The sequence below is a fragment of the Mirounga leonina genome, unplaced genomic scaffold, assembly GCF_011800145.1.
Source record: "Mirounga leonina isolate KUSES-001 unplaced genomic scaffold, KU_Mleo_1.0 Mir_125, whole genome shotgun sequence".
Lineage (NCBI taxonomy): Eukaryota > Metazoa > Chordata > Mammalia > Carnivora > Phocidae > Mirounga > Mirounga leonina.
The window spans coordinates 70,775,931-70,795,027 of NW_023270305.1; the positions used below are offsets into that span (position 1 = coordinate 70,775,931).

The 19,097-nt window shown below is 43.6% G+C and overlaps 2 protein-coding genes across 11 annotated transcripts in view; one reads left to right on the top strand and one right to left on the bottom strand.

Moving 5' to 3' along the window:
• EIF5B (eukaryotic translation initiation factor 5B) overlaps positions 1–4,454 on the top strand; it is a 96,407-nt gene extending 91,953 nt beyond the window's left edge. Inside the window, exons 22-24 of one of the 2 annotated variants that reach the window (XM_035001776.1) lie at positions 1,570–1,708; positions 3,460–3,621; positions 3,987–4,454. In XM_035001776.1, the coding sequence (XP_034857667.1) occupies positions 1,570–1,708; positions 3,460–3,621; positions 3,987–4,094 (409 nt within the window). In that variant the 3' untranslated portion in view covers positions 4,095–4,454. The remainder of the gene's footprint in view (positions 1–1,569; positions 1,709–3,459; positions 3,622–3,986) is intronic. The other variant, XM_035001778.1, reaches the window with a different exon arrangement.
• A 1,148-nt stretch (positions 4,455–5,602) lies between these two features.
• REV1 (REV1 DNA directed polymerase) overlaps positions 5,603–19,097 on the bottom strand; it is a 100,586-nt gene continuing 87,091 nt past the window's right edge. For all 9 annotated transcript variants that reach the window (XM_035001768.1, XM_035001767.1, XM_035001770.1 and 6 more), the window contains 11 exons: positions 17,350–17,570; positions 16,939–17,111; positions 11,721–11,823; positions 10,403–10,568; positions 9,964–10,166; positions 8,525–8,758; positions 7,757–7,877; positions 6,940–7,160; positions 6,677–6,833; positions 6,270–6,372; positions 5,603–6,008 (listed from right to left, as the gene is read on the bottom strand). In XM_035001768.1, the coding sequence (XP_034857659.1) occupies positions 5,897–6,008; positions 6,270–6,372; positions 6,677–6,833; positions 6,940–7,160; positions 7,757–7,877; positions 8,525–8,758; positions 9,964–10,166; positions 10,403–10,568; positions 11,721–11,823; positions 16,939–17,111; positions 17,350–17,570 (1,814 nt within the window). In that variant the 3' untranslated portion in view covers positions 5,603–5,896. The remainder of the gene's footprint in view (positions 6,009–6,269; positions 6,373–6,676; positions 6,834–6,939; positions 7,161–7,756; positions 7,878–8,524; positions 8,759–9,963; positions 10,167–10,402; positions 10,569–11,720; positions 11,824–16,938; positions 17,112–17,349; positions 17,571–19,097) is intronic.

The following is a 19,097-nucleotide window of genomic DNA, read 5'->3' on the forward strand; positions in this document are numbered from 1 at the left end:
GGAAGAAGCTTGGCGCGGCCGCTCTGTTTGGGGTGCCCGCTGCCTCTTAATGGCTCACTGCAAAACAAATGCTAAACGTTTTTGCTTTTTGCCTTTTTTCGTAAGAGCAAAATCCTCCTCTTTTGGTGAGGGAAAGCAGGTACTAACATAGGTCTGTTGCAAAAGCAAGGTGGCATCAGGCGAACTTTGGCCATGTGGGGGAATACCTATACCAGAAAGGTTTGTGGCCGATAGAAGCAGCATGGCATTTGCTCATCCAGAAGAGGCTGCATCCTGAAATAATGTATTAAAAACCATAAATTCTGCCCATCTGAGGCATTCCAGCAGTGTGTTAACTAATCCTCTGTAGCCTTGCAGTTTTTAATTTTCAAATTGGTGGGCCTGGGTCTCATTAATTGGTGAGTAGTCGCTAAAACCCTCTTGCTGGAGTTTCTTATCTGGGATTACCTGGGAAGGAAGGATCAGAATGCGAATGTGTACAGTGAGGAACTGCAATGAGGCGAGGTATTCCATGGGAGGAGAGCCTGCCCCGTGTAGGTGGCATCGCTGCGCGTGCTAGATGAGTCAGCAGTGACCCTGGCCAGGTCCCTCCTCCTCTTGCAGCTCAGGCGAGACAAGCAGTGAACACATGAGAAGTAGGGTAAGGGCTGCAGGGCAGAGCAGGGAAGGCCTAAGTCAGGAGGAGAGCCATGACCAGCAGTGTGGTCCGGGGCAGCAGCTCAGCTCTGTTGGTTTCCCATTCAAGTAGAGATCTGGAGGGCATGGGGTGAGCCGCCCAGACCCACGGGGAGTTGTCCAGGCAGAAGGGCAGCACTGGGAGGCAGCCGCGTTGAATCTGACAGAGAGCAGTAGGAGATGGGGTCAGAGAAGTTGGTGGGACTCTGTAGGCCCTGGGGAGGATCTGAGGGAGGCAGCGGGGAGTCTTGTCAGGCTCCCAGTGTTCAGGCAAGACATGAGGGTGGCTCAGACCATAGGGAGTGATGGCTCAAATTGGGGTACGTATTTAAAGGAGAATTGCCAGATGAGTGTTAGGATTTAGACTGGGATACGCTCGCTTGAAATCATGAGACCAGAAGTGAAAAGACATGGTTAAAGCAGACTGCCAGACCCTGTGAAAACACTTAAGCATGTGCTTGCTAAGCAGAGAAGTAGTGGCCTTTTGGATCACCTGATTCGGGAACGTGGTACGGAGAAGGTGGCTGTGGTTTGATGCCTGTGTGGGTCTCAGAGCAGGCTGCCCGTGGGGCCCGTCGAGGTTCTAAGCTCCATCTAAATTTAGGGGCAGGGCTCAGTGCTCCTGTGATACGGCTTCTTTAAGACTTGGGAAGTGACAGCAGGGATGGAGGGAGGGGAGGAGGATGGCGAGGGGTGGAGCACTCCATGCGGGTGGCCTGGACGGGTGCAGACACACCGAGGGCTGTCTGCAGCATGCGCCCTGCTCTGCCGGCACCGCCTGGGGAGTGCTGCTGTTCTCCAACGGGAAGCCTCATACTCACTTGTGTTGGGGTTTTTTACGTTTAAGTGGTTTTGTCAGCTTCACAATTTTGGGGTTTTCTTTTTTCCTTTTAGGCACATAGCAGTATTTCCCTGCAAGATGAAAATCCTCCCCCAGTATATTTTTAATTCTCGAGACCCAATAGTGATGGGAGTGACTGTGGAAGCAGGTCAGGTGAAACAAGGGACACCCATGTGCGTCCCTAGCAAAAATGTAAGTTTTGGTTGTACTTTCAAAACTTAAGTGTGGTCTCTTAAAGGGGTAAAATGGGGAGTCCAGGAGTGGTGACGAAAGGCAGAGCTTGTCACCTTCTGTGATTTATACCTCAGTAAGGAGTGCCAGTGTTGATTCTTAGCACCAGCGATCAGTGCTTCAGCAAATGAAAGGTGCAAGGTACTTTGAAATAGTGCCCTTTTAAGATGTTTTGAAGTTTCAAGCCTGGGGAGAAGTTTAAAGAATAGAATAATGAACACCCATATTCCTTTCCTCGAGATTAGCATCTGCCTAAGAAAAAATAACATTAACTCAGTAATGTCCTGTAATTTACAGTTCTCACTCACATTTCCCCAACTGTCCCAAGTGTCTTGCAGAGTGCCATCTGCTGACCTGGTCCAGGATTCCTTCAAGGTGCATTGCGTTTGGTGGTTACAGGTTTTAGTCTCAATAGGCCCAGCCCCCCATCCTTTCTGGAGAGTCCAGTTGTTTTGCAGGTTATTTCTCAACTTGGATTGGTCTGATTGTTTCCTCCTCGCCAGGTGGAAGTTACAGTTGCTGAAACAGATACTGCATGCACAGGTGTTCCCACCTGCCTCCAGCCCCATCACATAGGCTTTCTTACTGTAGCGAGGCCATCTTCGTTTCCTGGGGCAGGTGCTGTTGGCTCAGCATCGCTCTTAGAAACACAGCTTTCTCCCTCCTTTATAATTACTGTCATGTCTGGGGCACTTTTGAGTACCTGTAAATATCATGTTTCAACAACCTTTATCTTGGTAGATTTAGTAACTGGTAATCCTTGCTTAAGGCAGTTACACAAATGTTGGTAACATTGTGATCTGCCCCTCCCCCCCATACTTTTGTAAAGAACCTTCCTCCCCACTGAACTTTTCATTAAGTAATTTATACACACTCCCTTTTTAAAAAATTTGATGTTCTAATCCATTACCAGTATCCATTCTGGTCAGTGGGAGCCCATTCGAGCTGGTTACTTCAGCACTTGAGCATTTTCTTCCTTTCTGGTGCAAGAAGATGCTCCAGGCTCATCTAGTACTTTCCCTGCCCCAGACCTGGTTCCTTTAGTGGGAAATGGCGCACTAGGACTTGTTGCTTCTAGGGGTCATTGCTTTTACACCGTTTCAGTGGACTGAGGTGGGACATTTGCTTGCAGCAGTTATGTCCTGTGTGGCTTTGGCCACACCAAGCACTCCTCTCATTTTCACTCTTACTCTCCCGTATCTCTTGACAAGGCAGGCAGTGGAGTGCTTTTCTCCTACACTGTAACTGAGCTCAGCTTGCTCCTAGCGCTCATCCTCTGACCTTGGCCTACAGGGCCCCACATCATGTGTCCCTGACTTAAACCCCTTGTTCATCATTCTGACCACTCCAAGGTCATTTCTCATTGAGAAGGTTTGTGCCTGCCACGCCCTCCTCCTATGGCACGTGTCGTGTGAAAGGATAGAGCAGAAGTAGTAAGGCACGCTGGGTTGACAGGGCACTTTGCAAGCTGTCGAAAGCATATGAGTCCTCTTGCTTCACAAGCCATCTTGTGATGGGCAGAGGGGATGTGGTGGTGTCATTCCCTGGCTTCCCAATGAGGAAGTCACACACAGTGTGATGAGTGCTAAAGAAGGGTCACAGAGCCAAGGCGCTTAAACTGGCTTGTTGGCTCGTTTTTATTTCCGCTGTCCAGCTGCAGTGCCTCTGACTGGCAGGATTCCTCTGCTTACATTGCAGTTCTTATTTTACAGTTTGTTGACATTGGAATAGTCACAAGTATTGAAATAAACCATAAACAAGTGGATGTTGCAAAAAAAGGACAAGAAGTCTGTGTCAAAATAGAACCTATCCCTGGGGAATCTCCCAAAATGTATGGAAGACATTTTGAAGCTACAGACATTCTTGTCAGTAAGGTAAGTGTCTCCTAAAAGTGGCTCACTTTAAGGAAGAGGGGGCGACTCTTCTCTGGTTACCTTTACGAAGTAGCTCTGAGGGCTGGAAGTTTGAACTTTTACAGTCTGAGAGGACTGGATTCTTCCTCAGGGCAGGTCTGTGATGTGGCCTTGTCTTTGTTGAGGAAGGGGCCTCCTCCCAGAGAGTGCCTGCCAGGACTTGCAGAGAGTCTGCTACTCTAAAAGGCAGACGAGCACTGTATTGTACTTTGGCTAAGGTTTCTTTTTAATGAGCAGTAGCCGATGACAGGCATGGGCCACACTGCTTTTTTTGGACATGTGGTTGTTACACTGTTGCTGACCCTGTTTGTGCCTTGGGCTTGCAGATCAGCCGGCAGTCCATTGATGCCCTCAAAGACTGGTTCAGAGATGAGATGCAGAAGAGTGATTGGCAGCTTATTGTGGAGCTGAAGAAAGTATTTGAAATCATCTAATTTTTCCACATGGGGCAGGAATTGGAATAAATGCAATATTATGTTCTAAAATCACCAGGAAAAACCAGACAAAAATGAAACGGATGTATCTGGACACTGATAAACTTAAGTATGGAAGGAAAAAATAGGTCTATAAAATGTTTTCCATGAGAAACCAAGAAACTTACACTGGTTTGACAGTGGTCGATTACATGTCCCCACAGTTGTTCCAACGTGCCTGTTCACCTGCCCCCCCCCACCCTTCTCTACTGGCTGCTGTTTTAAAGTTTGCCCTAACCCAAATTTGGATTTTTATTACAGATCTAAAGCTCTTTCGATTTTATACTGATTAAATCAGTACTGCAGTATTTGATTAACCAAGTTTCTGCAGATTTTGTGATTCTTGGGACTTTTTTGATGTAAGAAATACTTCTTTATTTATGCATATCCCTTCCCACAGTGATTTTTTTTCCCCCCCCAGCATTCTTCTGCCATGTGCCCTTAGGAATTTTTTAAAATAGAAAATTAGGCACTCTGATCTCTGCTTTGTGTGAAACCATGGTGTAAAGCATAGCTGGCTGCTATTTACTGCTTGTATAGTCCTGAGAGTCCACTGTAACCAGCACAATTCTGAACTACCAATAAAGAAAAGAGACATCCATCAGTGAGCTCTGCTAGGCTTCCCTGCTAGCGTAGCTTCTCTCCATGAGTCATCAGCTTTGGTGTAATACCTCATGTGCCAGCACACGTTAGCATTAGAATTTCTGTACATTGATCTTGGTCTAGTTTGTCCCAGCAAAGTCCTATCATGCGTATGTTTCCTGCTGGGGCAATCAGTAGGGAGCTGATAAGACTGTTTGGGCTTGGTGCTCTGAAGTTGTTGCAGAGACGTGGATTTTAGCTAGTTTTCCCGAAGAAGGTGGGAAGTCCACATGACAATATCTTTTCCCCACTGTAAGACATCTGTTACTGTGGGATGAATTCTGGTAACAGATCTCTAGTATCAGACTACCTATTCATATTTATAGCACAGTGTTGAAGGCAATGTGAAGTGGTTGAAGAAAATGTCCCCAAGTATTCACTGGCATAGGATTACAAATATATATTTTTTCAAGTATTATGGTATAGCCTAGCCTAGAAAACACTTCATATACATTTGAGAATCTGTACCATTCTTCATTACTACTGAAGTTTCTCAAGGGACAGTAGAGGCAGAGACAATAACGCTAAGCCAGCTGTGGGATGTAATTATTTTCCCAGGAAAAAAATTGTGTGTGTGTTCTAATTTAAAACAAGTAAAGAAGACTTTCTTAACATGCTGCTGTGTTCATGCTTGGGGACAAGAGTGATTGATAAGATTATTTAGAAGCTTTACCCGGAACAAGCAGAATCCCAGTCTGGGACCTCTCAGGAATTTCAAAGTTTAGCATGGAGCCTGTAACAGTCCGGCTTGTAGGATTCCTCAGCCTTTAAATATAATAAACAGTGCAGGATTTGCTTCCTAAAGGATTCACAAAAAGGAGCCTGTACAAAATATACATACAGTTCTTTATTAAACAACTGTAAACACTTCACTGTAAAAATCCATAAAACTTTATAAACAAACATTTTGTAAATAGAATCTATACTACAGTAAAAGAACACAATTATTTACATGCAATACTGACAAATTTGGCACTTATTGAAAAGAAATGTACAAAACACTTGCTTAAAAAGAAATTGAAAATTATAAAAACTCCAAGCATTACTATCATGCACTTTGCCAATACCTCACAAGCACTTAGGGCACAGCTAGCAGAGAGCACCAGGCTCCCTGGTGGGGTTTATGTAACTTTTAATGTGCTTCCGTAAGTTTGTTGTAAAACCACCTGAACATTGTCAAGAATAAAGTCAAATGCCATGTTCCAAACCGATTCCACCGACTGCTGCATCAACCTAAAAGGTGGGTTAAGAAAAAAGAGCAGGTAAGACTGAATCCTCCCGAAACAATCAGTTGAACGTGTAGGGTTTTAAACTATATACATCTCGAGGGGAACAATCTTTTGATCATGGTTTAGGGATTCAAAATGAAGCCCCCCCCCCCCCAGTCCACCGTTAATGGCTTGCGCAGCGAGTAGAAGCTGCTCCGTGCCGCACCGCGAGTAGCCGTGAGAGATGCCCCATTTTATCCTTCTGATACAGGTATCAAATAATTACCTTTTCATGTATTTTATAACTAGGTCCAGTTTTTCCAAATCTTTTTCCTCTATTAGATCAGTACAGTATTTCACAACTTGCAGGATGTCTTCTTCCATTGGATCTAGAGAGGGGGAAAACCTCCAGTAAGGACCAACTTCCTTCTGAAGAAGGCAGACCGCTAGCTGCAGGTATAGAGGAGACGCGTGTTTCTCTAACTATCCCACTGACTTACAGCCACCAAACACGGGGTCTATAGTGTGGAGCTTTTCAGAGTCAGCCCCAGAGTTTCAAAGGTTAGAGGGTGGCTGGGTTTAGCCTACCAGATTTAGAGAAATGAGTTCCATCTCTACGGATGAGTCTGTGTCTGTTCTAAAATCCTAGAACCATTGCACTCAGTCCGCGGCTGTCTCGCCGGCCAAGCCAACCTGAAATGGTAGTTATCCATTCTTTGAGCAACGTCTTCACATCACTGAATTCAACAGCTCCTGCTAGGTTGGGTGCCGGGGGTCTTGTGCAGCCAGCCGGCCCAGGCTGCGACCCGGAAAGGCCTGGCACACCTGAAGTGGAAGCAGAGAGGTCTCCCTGTTAAAGAAAACAAACAATAAAAAGTGCTATGTTGACATAACAGCGAGTACGTTAAGATCTGATCAAAGAAAGGTCAAAGTTTAAAAAGTATGCAAAATATTACCAGAGCTTTCTCAGAAGCAGGACCTTCATGTTTTAGAAACCCATCGATTAACTTCTGGGGACTCCCGCAGGCCCCGGGCAGAGTTTTCACAGGACTGTGAAGCAACTTGTTTTTCACAGGACTCTGAATCTTTTTCGGGGGACTGGTGGGATTTTTTTTCTTGTTCCGTTTCTTTTCTTTCACTGCTGCTGGTTTTAGCTGATGTAACAGATTCTTTGGCACTAGAAGAATATGAACATGACATCTTCAGCAAAGTCTGTCTGGACAGTACCACAAGTTCTCTTTCCTCCTCAAAGACAACCCCAACGCGTGCGCGCACACATCCTGACACAGGCCCCCGAGCCAGACCGTGCGTGGGGAAGGCAGTACTTGGCTGCAGGCTCCAGGGTGCCCGCCCCCTGTGCTCACTTACCAAGATCTGTTCTATACAGGGGGACCCATAAGGACCAACTGGAAATCAAACAGCTGAGGTACAACAGTTCAGGCAGTATTGTAATGCATGTTCGGAGACCTTCAGATTTGTTTTAAACCTACACTCTTTGATGTATCCATCTTAAGTACTCAAAAGATTCTGGCAATAATTCAAACTTTTTCTGAAGTGAAGGGGTTTTCAAGTCAAGAAGCTACAGATACAAGTCCAGCTAGGACTGTGACAACACTTCCCCGCATCGTATACTTGTTCGGCTGCAATACAAAGAGCTCTTAGCATGACTAGCAGCTCAGACGCTGGCCGTTACGTACTCCGGGGTCACGCCCTACAGCGATCCCCTTTCTCTCGTCTTCAGTGGTGGTACAGGTCCCTTCCCTGGCTACTTACCTGACACAGCGGCCGACTGCTGGTGAGCGCAGTTCTCTCCCTGCCTTTGCCTCTGATCGTATGCTGCCTTCAGCTCCTTCTGAAGCTCGGCAGGAAGGGCAGCAAACACCTCAGGGTCCACCTAGTGGAAACGAGAAGGGTCAAAGTCAAACCTGAGTTGATGCTGTTTTTCACAAAACAGATTTTGTTTTCAAATCATGCTTTTCTGATCTGTATGAATTCTTAATAGGTCCTCAATATTAAAGCTCACTGTATCCTCACAAGGTTTTAGGGTGAGAATAAGAAAATTTGGGGTTAAGAACTGACTTAAACAAAACCACTGCAGAACCATCAGGGCAAGCAGCACTCCTAGAAAATGAGAGGCAAAACACAAGAAATGAGGCTCATTTCCAATGTTTTTTTGAAACACCAAGCTTAGACTGTGTTCCGGTCTCTAATCCATGATTCTGCATCTCCACCCAGTTATTTGAAGTGTGGCCCAATGGTCATCCCTAGCCAAGAAAATAGAAACAGAATGAGTTTCTGTTTTACTTCTGGGTGGAGACTTCAAGCACCCACATACCATATCCTCCCTCTTCTCTGCCAGTCTGTGTCCTTTAGATGATGCAGACATGAGCCAATCCCTCCCCACCGGCCCCCCACCCCCACCCCCACCTCAGATACGGCGTGAGCTACTGAGAGTTTAGGGTCCAAAGGAAAAGAGGAAATGAGATCTGCCCTGAGCTAGAGTAGGACGGATGAGCATGTTCAGGGTAGAAGGTCTCTTACCTGTGAAAATGCTGGAAGGGCTATAACATTAATTCCTGTGTCACTGTTAGATTCTTGAGGTTCTGGTATTTGTAACAAAACCGTCCCAACTGGTTGTGGCAAAATTCCTGTATTACAGCCATTTACTGGCTCTTTCTTTCTGTCGCCATGCAGCTCTCCTTGCTGACCAGCACAAACCTGCTCTACTTGTTCCCGGAGATCAGGTGGAAGTGCTTCTAAAACAGACTGATCGAGCTGTAAAATACCACATGAGTCTGAAGTTAAAGCATGCCCAGGGAGGAGCTTAGTAGAGTTAATGTTACCACTTTCACTTCAACCTGAACAATAAACAAAAGGTGCAGAGAAGCAGGCTAGGAAAGCTAACCCTCCAAAACAGCACAGTTTTAGAAGGTTTTTGGCCTTTTGCCATTGAAGCCCGAGTAGTAAGACTACTAAGAGTCTGGAGAGACAAGTGCCCTGGCAGCACCGCTGGGTCAGGCGAGTCCAAACATACTCGCTCTATCTCCTGCGACTGCAGCCAAGAGATGGATCTCAGATCCCACCCAGGGGCCGGGGCCAGTGTCTATGGGATATGTCAAATTTCTGGCATCGGGTAAGAGAGTTCTGTTTACCTTTCACACAGTTGACCACCTGCCCCCAAATACAAATAATTCTGGTTCTGACAACACCAAGTTAGAAAAAAGGGATTCTAGAAACTAACTTTGCTCTAGCCTACATAGCAGATTCCTCTGTGCATCTGTGCACTTCCACTTAGAAACACGGAATCCCGTAAGCTGGGCAGGCCAATGTGATACTTTGCCAGGAACAACGGTTTCTGGATAGCTCACTAGCATCTGGGACCCAATGCAAGTGTATCACAACCGTCCCTTTCCGAGCCTTAAGGCCAGCATGTATGTTTCCTTCAGCCTCCTACCACGTAGTGGAGCAGAGAAACGGACTTCCCCGATATAGCTTAACCTTACAAGGAGCAAAAATGCCAACAGTATTACACATTTACCGTGCACACCAACGGAATTACTAGCTTACGTTAGGAAAAACATGTAGCTCTCCAGAAAGAACTGTTTGCAAATGCTGCAAGAAAAACCTTGGACGTAGGCCCCTACTAATGATCACCAAAGCTGTTTTGCTGAATAGAGTTAAATCCGTATGATAACCGCTGCCACAAAGAGGTAAAGTGGCTACTGATGGCAGTCTGCAGAACTGGCTTCTATCCACATTCTACAACTTGCAAGAGTGGCAGATCTTTGCAAAAGCACCACCTTTCTCCTAATGTGGTCTTTCTCATTTGGAATTCAGTAACACTGTGGGTCCGCCCTTGATCTACCCCAAGTAGCCCTCTCCCCTTCTTGGCTATGCTGACAACTAAAAACGTAATCCCTACTTTGAAACTGCTTTTGCACTTACATCATACTAGGAACTATTAAAAAAAAAAAAAATACCTGGGAGGGTGACGGAACCTCTATACTCAGGTTAAGTCTTGATTTTAAGCTGATGGGAGAATGTAGACCATTCCATTTCCCTGAAGACTCAGCTTTGCTAGTAGCAGGATTGACACTTGATGTCAGATGCGTAGAAAAAGATGGCAAGAAAGTGCAGTTTCTAGAGGCAGAGGATATTTCCAGATCCATAGCAGCCAGAAATACTGAAAGTATAGAAAATACATAAAATAGCTTCTTCACATCATTAGGGATGGGGTAATATGGATTCCTTTAATCCATTTTAAGTAAAACAAACTTACGCTATTGATTCCTCATAATCCAGAATGTCAGTGTGTTTCTTAAAAAGTAGAGCCATGCCAGACAATTGTTATATTAACTTATTAGCCTTCCTAAAGGTAAAAGCAGCACCAAAACAAGAACCACACTGATGACCACTGACCTTCCTTGTGCTCCTCTTCTGTGGATTTCTTAGCTTTCTGAACTTGGAAGAGATCCAGGACAGAGTGTGACCCACCAGGAAAGTGGCTTGACTGAACTGATGGGCGACTGGGGCATGTGGAAGGGTTTGGATTGGTCGGAACCAACTGATTGACTTGAATCCCAACCTAGAACCAGAAGTGGAAACTGTGTTTCCAGGAAAACTGAAGCAAGAATATCAAATCAACTATGCAAACTTCTCAGCTATTCCTTTTTAAAAAGATCTTCTAGGTCCTATTTCTAGAATAAAAGATTAAATGAAAGTATTCAGTCTTCTATATGATTTATTACAAAAACTACTAAGTAGCTAGCGAGCAGCTATTCACCTCAATCTTGGGAGTATCCAATTCTATCCAAATATACTGCAATGTCTTCAAAATCAGAAAAATCCAAAAAAGTGTAATACTTTTATATTCCACTAAAGTTCTAACTAACCAAGTTTTTAACATAAAAAAAAAAAATTCCATAGGGGTCAGTCTACTTGCAGCCTTACTCATTTATCATTTTTGTTTAAAATGAAGTACTTCTCAAATAAATGGGTGTGGGCGGGGTGGGATGGGCAGTGCCCCAGGTACACTGCACCCCGGTGTCTAGATAACTACACCCCACAACACTGTAAAGCCTTACTGTAACAGTATTTCAAGGAGGAGTTTACATCGTGTCTGGCTTAGTAACTGTTTAATCCTTCCCAAAATGCCACACCAAGCCAAAAAATGCCTTTCACTCACATATGTGTACACACAGTGGAACCCTACAAAGGTTCATCCTCAAGAAAATTAAGGTTTTTACATTTTTGATACCCTCTCACCTACATGTTCCAAAGGCATGTTTCTGTGCTATGGTAACTGCTCCCTTCTAAGAGCATTAACAGACATCAGAATGAATTTGGTTAAAAAGGACCTTAAAGGTACAAGAATTATTTGCAGTTCTATACTCCTCACAGCCCCATCAACTTCTAGGGGAGTGAGAACAGGAAGCAAGATAATGTAGGTAAAATAAGCCCTTGGTTAACTAAAAGATACTATAAAAATTTAACATACAAAATTATTCTAGGCAGAAAATACAGAGCTTTCAGAACAAATGTGACTCTCTGCTGAAAAATAAGATCGGGTCAGATGAGAAAGTCAAGAATTTTTCAGTTTCTATTCTCCTGTTATTATCTCAAAGGAGCTGAAAATATGCACATAAACCCACTACCCGCCCCATGACCATTCTTAGGTCAAGCCTTAAATGAGAAAAACATTGCAGAAAGTCAGAATTTTAAAATGTTATATACTTACCCCTCTCATATCCGATATATTTAGTTTCATTGTATGAAACATGTTTAGTGTAGCTTTTCCAATTATCTTTGCACTGTCTGTTGCCTGGTCAAGAGTTACAGTCCTGTAAGTGATAGAATTAACTTTTAAAGGAACAAAAGCTACATCCCCTATATATTCACTAGTACCTCACAAATACTGAACGGTTTAAAGAGGTATAGGAAAGTTGTCAAGAAAGTTACAAAGAAGTTTAAATAATTAAGTACTAAATATAATCCTTGAAAATGAATGAGATAGTCTTCCTTCAAGGAAGGACGTAATAACAAATTAATTACAATGACAGCAAAGAGTAAAAAGAAAAACCATACAGGATACTGAGACTTTGAGATACAGGCTAAAGAAGACCTGGCCAACTGGAAAAAATTCTTTAGAAAGATGTATTTTAGTTAACGCATACATACATACGCAAATAACACGCATACTATATTGCAACTAAAGCGTGAGCATATTTTAAATACAATGTTTGAGATTCCAAGAGAAATTTTAGATTCCAAGATTATCCACGTTGAGGTATGAGATAGATGAATCCCCCTGTAGTTTAGTTCTTGACTCTACTTTTATTGTTTGAAGTAAAGCCACTGAATAATTTCAACATGTGAATATGTGCATGACAATTCTCAGAGGCTCTAGAAATCAACAAACGTGTGTCCAGCTATGACAAAGGAAATATGATGGTACCCTAAGACCCAGCGGGCCTAGAATACACAATTCTTACAACTTCAAGAATTCTTGAAGGAGGACGGGAGACTGCCAGCATTATTAGGTGCTAAAAACTATTTTTATTATATTTACCTTCCCAGTACGTGAGGACATTATGTACATCCATGAAAATTACCAGTATTTTTAAGGAAACTATTTGAAAATATTTCCATTGATTTGTTGCCTTAATTAAGTTTATTTCACACAAATAAATACAGAACTTAAGAGTGAGATTTTTAGTGGACCGTGGTGGTTTAAATGTGTGTTTATCTTCCTATCTTTCCAGAATACCACTAAACTGTCTTGAAATGATTTTTAAATAGCATAGACTCTTAAAAAAATATAAACAGGAGGAGGTAAGAGTAGAGGAAAAATGTTAACCGTAATTTAGAAGACTGAGAGCACATCAGTAAATGTAAGTTACCAAACATGCCTGCTATGCCTAAAGCAAGGCACCAGCGGGAGATAAGTCAATTTATGCTACAGGACCTCAGACATGCTCCATGACTGGAGGCGCCGGGTGCCAATGGAGGGGGTGAGAACGTGCACGTGCAGCCGACAGAGAGTCAGCCCCTCCTCTGGGAGCGGCACTATACCCAGGCTGTCGATGCTGAAAGCTAGGGGACATCATTCACGGCCAAGGGAAGAGAGGCACCTCGCTCAAAAGAAACTACACTCTTTCCACCCAGACCGCTCCTCCTATTGAGTGAGTAACCAGAATGCTAGCTGCCATCCTCCATCTGCTCCCTGACTGCAGGCAGGAGATGGGAAGATCTCTCGTGGGGCAACTGACAAGCCTGACAGCAAAGACCACAGACAGAACTGCTTGTGGTAACCAAACACAAGCCCCTCAATCACTCGTCTGTGGTGAAGCCCACTGGTCCGCATGTCCCACTACGAATCCAGGGGTTCCAAATAAAATTTTAGAAGTTCATATATGAACAGACAGTCATGAACTATCAGACAGATGGTGAAAGAAAACCTCTACTATAAAAGTAATCAAAAGAGAAAGAAGGAATCGGGAGAAACAAGTGACAGAGGGAACAGAAGAATTTTTTTTTTTTAAAGATTTTATTTATTTGAGAGAGAGAATGAGAGAGAGCACATGAGAGGGGGGAGGGTCAGAGGGAGAAGCAGACTCCCTGCCGAGCAGGGAGCCCGATGCGGGACTCGATCCAGGGACTCCGGGATCATGACCTGAGCCGAAGGCAGTTGCTTAACCAACTGAGCCACCCAGGCGCCCAAGAATATTTAAGAGAGAAGAGAGAATATGGCATCCATGAAATAACAGGTATTTATATTTAAATGTCCAAAGAATTAAGAAAAATACTCAGAAGTTTAAAATGTTGGTAGAAATAAAAAATTAATATTGATGAAGTACCTGGCACAAAAACAAGACCAAATAAAAAGAACCCCTGGGACACCTGGGTGGCTCAGTCGGGTAAGCGTCTGATTTTGGCTCCCGTCATGAACTCGGGGTCCTGGGATCGAGCCCCGCCTCGGGCTCCCTGCTCAGCGGGAGCTTCTCCCTCTCCCTCTGCTGCTCCCCCCGCTTACGCTCTCTGGCTCTGTCAAGTAAATAAATAAAATCTTAAAAAAAAAAAAAAAAAATCCAGGGAAAAAGAGGACAATGGAGTCTTTAAATGAGGGAAAATGATTTCTAACCGTAACTTTTAAGTCAGCAAAGCTACTGAGCATGAGGATAGACAGGTTCAAAACAACTTACATCCAAGTATTCTTTCTCACTAGATACTAGGAGAAGGAGAGCTGGGATCCAGGAAAACAAGGATCCTACACAGATCACAGAGAAGGGACACCCCTTGACTCCCACTCTACAGTACGTCTAATCCCCGACTGCGTGGGCACAAGGGAGGGACCCGAGAGAGCGCCCCAAGAAAAAAGATCAAACCAGGTGATTAACTGGTGTACTGAAACACACTAGGAGGGACTGTGGGGATAAAACTCAGTGGCAAATTCACAAAAAAGCCAACAAACAAAACGAGATGCTCAGTAACTCCAGGACAAACAAGTTCCACAAAAAAGGAAACGTGGTCACAGCAGACTCTAGGACGAACCATGTGCAGCGTGCACACGCTCACCCTTGTGGAACACTGAGGGGGGCAAAGGAAATGCACACACAGGGGAAACAAGAAGAGGCAATGGAAGAGAAGTAGTGCAAAGGACTGTGTGTGTGTGTGTATAAAATTCAAATTAAAAACACATATATACAAAAGAACGCCAAGGGGGGAAATTCTTTCCCCAAAAGAAAACTGTTAAAACTCTTCCTGTGTGATAATCAAGCCACAGATTTCAACTTACACATGGCTCTCTGATACGCAATTTAAAATGTGCCCTTTCTCTTACAGTACTGTAACAGATCAGAGTCTGGGAGACACATGATTGCCACACAGCTTCTGATCAAGGCCAATGACAAGAGGTAAGAGAATCATGGAATGCGGAGTACCACTTCCCGACTCAGCCCAACAGGACTGCAGAGGGGATTACAGTAGCGGCCCACAGACTTTTTCTGGAAAGGGCCAGAAATCACCTGTGCTGTATGGTCCTCTCACAGTCTTTGCTTTTCACAAACGTTTACATAAATATCATCCTTGGCTCACACAAACCACATAAAAACAGGACCCAGGCTGCATATGGCCCGCAGGAAACGGTGTGTCAACCCGGGAGACAGAGGAAGTATATGGTCAGTGCTAGAGTATTTCATAATCCCTCACCTAAAGCATTCCTCATGCAGTCAGAACACCACCGCAACGTTAGGTTTAAGTTAATGGTTTGCAACTGGTCTGTATGTTGGTAACATTTATAAAATTACACCTGTTTTGATTAATCACGTGCTCTTTTACATTATCATTTCCTCCAAAGTATTTTAAGGACACAGCAAAATGTACACTTGACCGCTGGCTGCGCACAGCAGACTGAACTGTCCTGTGGTTACTCAACCGAGTCCTCACCTCGTTAGAGATGGACACTTGAAATATTTGTGGGAGAAAAGAGACAGTATCGGAGATTTGCTTCAAAATCACTGGGAAGAAGGGGAGGAAGGATGGCATCGGAGGAGCGAGTCTGGTAATGGGTTCACGGGGGTTCACTCTACTGTTCTTTCTACTTCTAAATGTTTTAAATTTTCCTAATAAAACTTTTTAAGTTCAGGACAAAAACGGAACAAATACCAACAACAGCAAGGAGATAACGTGCTTATAGAAAGGCTATTATCCTTCAACTAGGAGCCGGGGGGGATAAAGTATAATTAATCCCAGTTTTCTTAATGTTAAAATTACATTTTTGGAGTACCTGGGTTCTCTTCACAAAGGACTGAAAGAAGGCTGATTTTCTTATTCAGATTAGAGGAAGTGAACCCCACCAAAACAGACAATGCTAAGTAACTATAAGATCTTTAAACACACAGACACGAAAAGAGGAAACTGCCAGTTCTCTTCCCAAAGAAAAATGATTCCGTTTTTGGATGATCCCTCCCAGGTATCTTAAAAAAATCAAGTTCCAGAAAAGGTAATCTGATTTTCCCATAGAAACCACGTGTAGAAAGATCATTCTCTTCCAGAGTTAGGGCCTAACAATGAACTTATTATAGAAATGATCACTAACAGTGTATTTACCTACCTACCATTTGAAAGATGGATACATCAAAATGTTTATTAAAATAGGTAAATGTAACAGTTAAAGATTACCAACTGCACAGAAATGTATTTTATTAATCTAATATTCCACGTATAATTTGTAATCCTTGTTTTCACAGTGAACAAAGGCGTGAGTGACGAGCCGCAGCCATGTGCAACTGAGCGCGGTCCTCTCGCGACTCCTGACATCACCGTACACACAAGCGGAACTGGGGTGGTTGGCATGAGCTCACCCTTCACAAAACTTTTTCTTTTTTACATACAATTCCTTATGTGTGGCTTTCAGGGTCAGAAGTCTCAAAGCTTTGATTGATTGCAGTGTACTGTTGGCATATAAAACGGTACACAAAAGTTTTTTCTTTTGGTCACAAACTTTACATGAAGTTTCAGAGTAGTGGCCCTTACCTTAAAAAAAGGGGGGGGGAGGTTTAAATGCTTCCTACCAGTTTGCAGAGACTACAAAATTAATCATTTCAGAAACGAAAACCATACCTCCCCAAATAAAGCCAATGTCTCATTAAAATCACTTTCTGAATCACCACGCTGACCTTTCCCCCCCGGACCCTGTCGCCACCCTTTCTTTCTGTCCGTGCACGGAAGTCCACAGCCTGAAGACTCCCTCCGAAGGTCAGGCACACAGGTTCCTGTGACTAGCCGAACCCGAGGGCAGTGACACGCCGGCAACAGCCTTGGCTGAATATCTGACAACGTCAGAGTGTACAGATCTTTATTCAGACTCTTCTTTGGTTTTCTTCTTTTTCCTATTAATTCTAACAACCTGCACTGAAATAATCAATTAGCCAAACTCCTTTTACACATAAGCTTACCTGGCGATGTTATCACAAATCCCATGGCCTCCAAATTTCGCAGTTTCGACTGGGGCCCCAGGCTTTCGCACCATGACTTTGAGCGTCAGGCGTTTACCCTTCACGCCGGCAGCCTCAAGTCGTCGCTGAATTTCTTCTGAAAGATTCAGAAGAAAAGCTTCCGCTTCTTTTGGCTATGGAAAAACAAACAGAAAAATCCCACGTTACTTTCCTATACACCGAACAATTCTCAAGTATTTTCACTTCCAAAATCAAACGTGTATACTCTTTATATCCTACAAGCTGCAGGAACAAGAGTGTAAAGTCTTCACTTCAAGCAACAAGAGTCTATGGGCTAGTTGGAGAGATGGGACTAGATGAAAAGGTAAAGAACAGTAAATAAATGGATAGAACTCGTTAAGAGATCAGTACCTGGGTAAACCTTATTCCATAGTTGATCTCAGCTGAAATAGATTTTCTTTCCTTTTCAGTTCGAACTGGTCTATCATCCAAACCACGGCAGAACCTATAAAGCATCTGACCTGTTTTGGGACCAAATTCTTTTTGGAGTTTTGCCATTGTCATATATTGCAAGTCTCCACAAGTTTTAATTCCCAAAGAGGTCAACTTGGATTCCATCGAACGTCCAACTCCTAGAGAAAAGGGGATACGTGTAATTCTTTAATTCTGCACATAAACCATTAAAAACAGTTTAGCAATGTGAAATAACTATCATTCAACCACAAAACAACTAGTTTAAAATAATCTCCCTTAAAATTTTTAAGTGACATAACTGTAGCATCTCATAGACTAAAGAACTGTTTAGTGCAAATGCTAGTAAAGTTATTTCTAGAATCTACTCCTCAATTTGAGCTTAATTTGGGATAAGGTGAACCTTCTCAAATATGTGTAACTACGTAAGTTCTCAGAAGAATGCCATCTTTATTCATTACTGAGTAATATCAAGATTTCCATCTTATTCACAAAATCAACAAATGAAGTGATAAACTTGTTTACACGGGCCTACAGTTATGACCTACATGTGAGGAGACTCAAGAGTGTTAGGGATTCTACTGTGATTTCGGTGATGGCCAAACTTCACAAGGGTTTCAGCCTCACTTTCTATGAATGGGAACTAGAACAAGAACTTACAACACACGTCCAAACCCAAAAACTTTAGTGCTGTCATACTGGACGAAGTGACCTGGGGATGAAGGTTCCTAAGCAAACAAAGTGGCAGTGAGGGCAAGACCGATTTCTTTTACCAACAAAGATTATCTCCCTGAAAAGGTCTCAACCCTCCTACAGCTGGGCCAGCATGCAGCACAGTCCCTGTGTCCTTCTCTTCCAGATGCCAGGTTTGAGCCTGGAGGATGCTGATGAGTTCTGTCACTCTCAATTTGCCCAAAATCTTAACAAAGGTACACATATCTAGGAGATATATTTAAGAGTAACGTAGGGAAACTAAAACTCTTATCAGAATGGTTTGCACACGATCAAATCAGTAATTTCCACCAGTAAGGAAAACACTGTTTCTGGTCTTCTGTAGGATCTTGTGGGAGAGCTGAGTGAAGTCGGCTATGTTGTGCTCATCACTTGATCATTATTCTTTTTTTTTTTAAAGATTTTATTCATTTGTGAGAGAGAGCGCGCGAGCGTGTGCACGCACATGCGCACAAGCAGGGGGAGCTACAGGCAGAGGGACAGGGAGAAGCAGACTCTCCACAACTCTCCTTGGAGCAGGGAGCCCGATGCGGGACTCGATCCCAGGACCCTGAGATCATGACCTGAGCTGAAGGCCCAACCGACTGAGCCACTCAGGTGTCCCAACGACCATCATCCTTCTAGCGGCTATTCTCTGAGTGGTCTTCAATAGAAGGACAACTGGTCTAGTCCAGGTTCTGCCAGGAGCAGCTCTTAAAGCAATTACGTAGGACACAGGGTTAGGAGGCTGTCAACCTTACAAAAGATCTATGGCCATGGAGGTGGGCAAGACAAGTTCAAGCCAAGAAAAAGTCATTCCCTCGTGGACGAGACGAAAGGTGTTAAGGGCACTGCCTCCCATCTGTGCCATTTTAAAGTTCAAGTAAGAAGAGAGAACAAGAAAGAATACAAGAGTCTGTGGGAACAAGAAAGAATACCAGAGTCTGCTTTAACATCACCAAAATCTGCCAGAGGAA